The sequence below is a fragment of the Tarenaya hassleriana genome, unplaced genomic scaffold, assembly GCF_000463585.1.
Source record: "Tarenaya hassleriana unplaced genomic scaffold, ASM46358v1 Cleome10, whole genome shotgun sequence".
Classification (NCBI taxonomy): Eukaryota; Viridiplantae; Streptophyta; class Magnoliopsida; order Brassicales; family Cleomaceae; genus Tarenaya; species Tarenaya hassleriana.
In genome coordinates, this window is record NW_010960188.1 from 2133965 (window position 1) to 2137408 (window position 3444).

Below are 3444 nucleotides of genomic sequence, written 5' to 3' on the forward strand. Positions count from 1 at the left end.
CTTGTCACCTATTCCATCCACTCACGTTTATACGCACAACCCAACCATATATAGATATATATATATACAACCCTTTGCTTTGTTTTGTATAATCTGATTTCTATCATCATCACTGGTCGGTCGTGTCGTCGATGGTTGAGAGCCGGGTTTAGGGTTTCTGCGGAGCTCCACAAAACGCACCGTTTTGAAATGGCCAAGATGGAAATGGGCCCAATTATAGCGTTATTTTAATCTTTTGGGTTAAACCCAGCCCAATTAAATTAGAACTATTCCCCGTCAATGGGTATTCAAAGATTTTATCCAAGAACATATTCGGAATTTCACAAATCTATATTAAAAACATGGATTACTATTTATATGTCTATTACATACCCAATAAGTAACTGTAAACATAACAATATTGTCGGATGCGTGTATCTATTTATAAAGATTATCTTGTTGTAGATTTTTATTCAAAAGGTAATTATTGTTAGAACATACACTACACGACAAAATTGGCATTAAATTAAAAGAAAACAAATATTTATCCAAACTTACTCAATGTGACACAAATTATAATGTATTCATTTATTTGCCACCACAAATCATATTATTTCAATTCATGGGACCTTTAAAAAATCTATAAATAATAAATACGCTCCAATATATACCTGCCACGTGGCAGTTTCTAACAGACCTCGGGAAAGCTCTCATTTTTTTCTCCCCTCACCAATTTTCTTCATCAGAGGAATGACCGTAAGGGCGTACGGACGTATACACACAGATACGCATCCATGTTTGTGTATGTAGGCATGTACATGTAAGTACAGGCGAAGAAGAGATTGGTCTGGTTCAAGAGGATTGGAGCTATGTCCTGTTTGGGTAGGGTTTTGTCCTTGTCCTTTTCACCGAAGCCGTGTCATCCGTACAATTCACGGTTTTCGGTTTGTGGATTAGTGCTATTAAGGAGGGAACGGAGGTTGAGATGGCGATCAATGGCGATGGAGCCGGAATCTTCACCTGTAATTCCCTCGATTGACTCAGAATCCGCCGAGAAAATCGCCGCCGGGTAATCGGATTCGGGTTTTCCTGTTACCATCCTCTGACTGTTCCTTGATTTAACTATCATGTTGGTGATGGATTTTGTTATTGGTCGAAGAATGTTCAATGATAGTAAGGAAATGGCCAATTTGCTTTTGGGATCCCAAGCTTCAGTGAAGATTCTTAGAGTTAGGAACTTACCTGAGAGGAACCTGGTCTCGTTCATAGCGTATAAACAAGTTCCATTCATGCTTGATCTGTGCAGATTTTGTATCATAGAAGGGCCTGAAACAGTGCAGGACTTTGCCAAAATGGAACTACAAGAGATTCAGGACAACATTCGAAGCAGGCGGAACAAGATTTTCTTGCACATGGAAGAGGTGAGCTTGAACAGTTTTGCTTTTTCTTTACTGTTTCTAGGAACCCTATATAGTTTGTAACATGAAGATGGTTTCTTCTACCTGTTCCATTGGTTTGGTTTGTATAGATGTGTATCTCCCTGTTCTGTGCTTCTGAGTGGATTACGTTCTCAGGTCCGGAGGCTGAGAATACAGCAAAGGATCAAAAACGCCGAACTCGGTATCACGGGCGAAGAGAGAGATAACGAACTCCCTAGTTTCCCATCGTTCATCCCGTTCTTACCTCCATTGGTGAGTTTTCTTTTCTTCACCACTTTCTGCCAAGAAATGATCTCTGCAGCCAAAAAATCGGTTCCTTCTGCTTTAGTCTAAAGGTTCTAAGTTGATGTGTAAACATTGATTTCAGAGTGCTGCCAATTTGAGAGTTTATTATGCCACTTGCTTTTCCCTTATCGCGGGGATCATCCTCTTCGGCGGCCTTCTAGCCCCCACGGTAAGTGTTGCTTCCCACCTTTCCATTGATTATGATCTTCAAGAACGGTGAATTTTGAGTCATCAAATGGTCTCCTATTACATTTTTTTCATGTACCAATAGCTTGAGCTGAAGTTGGGCATAGGAGGCACCTCATATGCTGATTTCATTGGCAGTGTCCATCTACCTATGCAATTAAGGTGAGATTCTGGAACGATTTCACCGTGCTTTGCTTTCGAGAAAAAACAAAAGAAAGGGAAGAAGCCTCATATAATTTCACCGAGTTGCTCTTTTTTCTTTCTGTCCACCTGATTTCAGTCAAGTTGATCCGATAGTAGCATCGTTTTCTGGGGGAGCTGTTGGCGTGATCTCGGCACTGATGGTAGTGGAAGTGAACAACGTGAAGCAGCAGGAGCACAAACGGTGCAAGTACTGTCTTGGAACAGGTAAGTGCTTCAAAAACGCAAAGGAATCAAGACTGTCTGAATGATTCGCCGTTTTTACTTACAAGCATGTGGTACGGATGGATAATATTACTACAGGGTATCTAGCATGTGCACGTTGCTCAAACACAGGTTCCCTTGTCCTGATAGAACCAGTGTCAACTGTTGATGGTGGGGATCATCCTCTATCACCTCCCAGAACCGAAAGATGTCCAAACTGTTCTGGATCTGGAAAGGTGACAAAAACACCCAATTCTATAAAAAAAAAGGACAACTGAGAGATGCCCTTTTAAGACACTGCAACTAAAATGGATGGTACGCTGTTTCAGGTGATGTGCCCAACATGTCTGTGCACTGGAATGGCTATGGCCAGCGAGCATGACCCTCGGATTGACCCCTTTGATTGAAGACAACAATGTTTTTTGAAAACAAGAAACTGATCTCCACAACAATGGTCAACTGTTACTGAACCATAAATTAGATTTATAGGATACAGTGGAAGGAAATCTGCCATTAACACAGCAAAAAGAAGCTCTTCCTCTCTCAACAATCAAATCCTAGATTCTTTCTTTATTTTTTTTGAATACCAAATGCTTTTTTTTTTAATCTCATAAAAATATGAAGGGTTGGGGGGAAAAAGATTCAGAAAAGGGAAAAGAGAAGGGTATCGTCCATTGTTCTTGGCTATTATTATCAGGCTTCCCAGCCGCGGAGGAGGGTGGCTCGGGCGACGCGGTTGACGCCGAGAGTGAAAGCGCCCATGCGGAGGTTGCAGGAATGGGAATGGCACATCGACTTGATGTTGTGGAAGGCCTTGGTCATGTACTTCTGCAGCTCGATGTTCACCTTCTCCTCTTCCCACATGAACCCTTGTATGTTCTGCACCCACTCGAAGTAGCTCACCGTCACCCCCCCCGCGTTCGCGTATATGTCCGGCAGTATCACCACCCCTTTCTTCGACAGTATCTGTATATATGCATAACCCCCATTTTATCCCTTCTTCTTTCCAAAAAAACTGGACAAAACAGGACAGGGCAGGACAGAACAGACAAACCTCATCTGCTTCTGGATCAGTTGGATGGTTTGCCGCTTCCACTATGAACTTAGCCTTCACGTCCCCTGCATTTTCCCTACAGACAACAAACATAAA

General features: G+C 42.0%; 2 protein-coding genes across 3 annotated transcripts in view; one reads left to right on the forward strand and one right to left on the reverse strand.

Annotated features, from left to right (window-relative positions):
- Positions 1 to 664: 664 nt before the first annotated feature.
- On the forward strand, positions 665 to 2867 carry LOC104801670. 2 transcript variants are annotated; one of them, XM_010525003.2, is made up of 9 exons: positions 665 to 861; positions 937 to 1048; positions 1286 to 1400; positions 1554 to 1670; positions 1786 to 1872; positions 1975 to 2051; positions 2170 to 2297; positions 2394 to 2530; positions 2624 to 2867. In XM_010525003.2, exons 1-9 carry the CDS (start codon positions 849 to 851, stop codon positions 2699 to 2701), a joined length of 864 nt encoding a protein of 287 aa, XP_010523305.1. In that variant the 5' UTR covers positions 665 to 848; the 3' UTR covers positions 2702 to 2867. The 2 variants fall into 2 exon arrangements, with proteins under 2 accessions (XP_010523305.1, XP_010523298.1); XM_010524996.2 differs by having other exon boundaries at positions 665 to 1048.
- The window catches only part of LOC104801660 (glutamate dehydrogenase 2), a 3031-nt gene continuing 2323 nt past the window's right edge, over positions 2737 to 3444 (reverse strand). The window contains exons 6-7 of the mRNA XM_010524985.2: positions 3349 to 3424; positions 2737 to 3260 (exon numbers count right to left, since the gene is read on the reverse strand). Coding sequence (XP_010523287.1) covers positions 2988 to 3260; positions 3349 to 3424 — 349 coding nt within the window. The 3' untranslated portion in view covers positions 2737 to 2987. The remainder of the gene's footprint in view (positions 3261 to 3348; positions 3425 to 3444) is intronic.

What these genes read in the sequence shown, in the direction of transcription:
- LOC104801670 (XM_010524996.2), top strand. Translation starts at nt 849, where the DNA reads ATGTCCTGTTTGGGTAGGGTTTTGTCCTTGTCCTTTTCACCGAAGCCG. An exon ending in GCGGCCTTCTAGCCCCCACG is followed by an intron (nt 1,873 to 1,974) that starts GTAAGTGTTGCT and finishes ATGTACCAATAG; the next exon opens with CTTGAGCTGAAGTTGGGCAT. An exon ending in CAAGTACTGTCTTGGAACAG is followed by an intron (nt 2,298 to 2,393) that starts GTAAGTGCTTCA and finishes ATATTACTACAG; the next exon opens with GGTATCTAGCATGTGCACGT.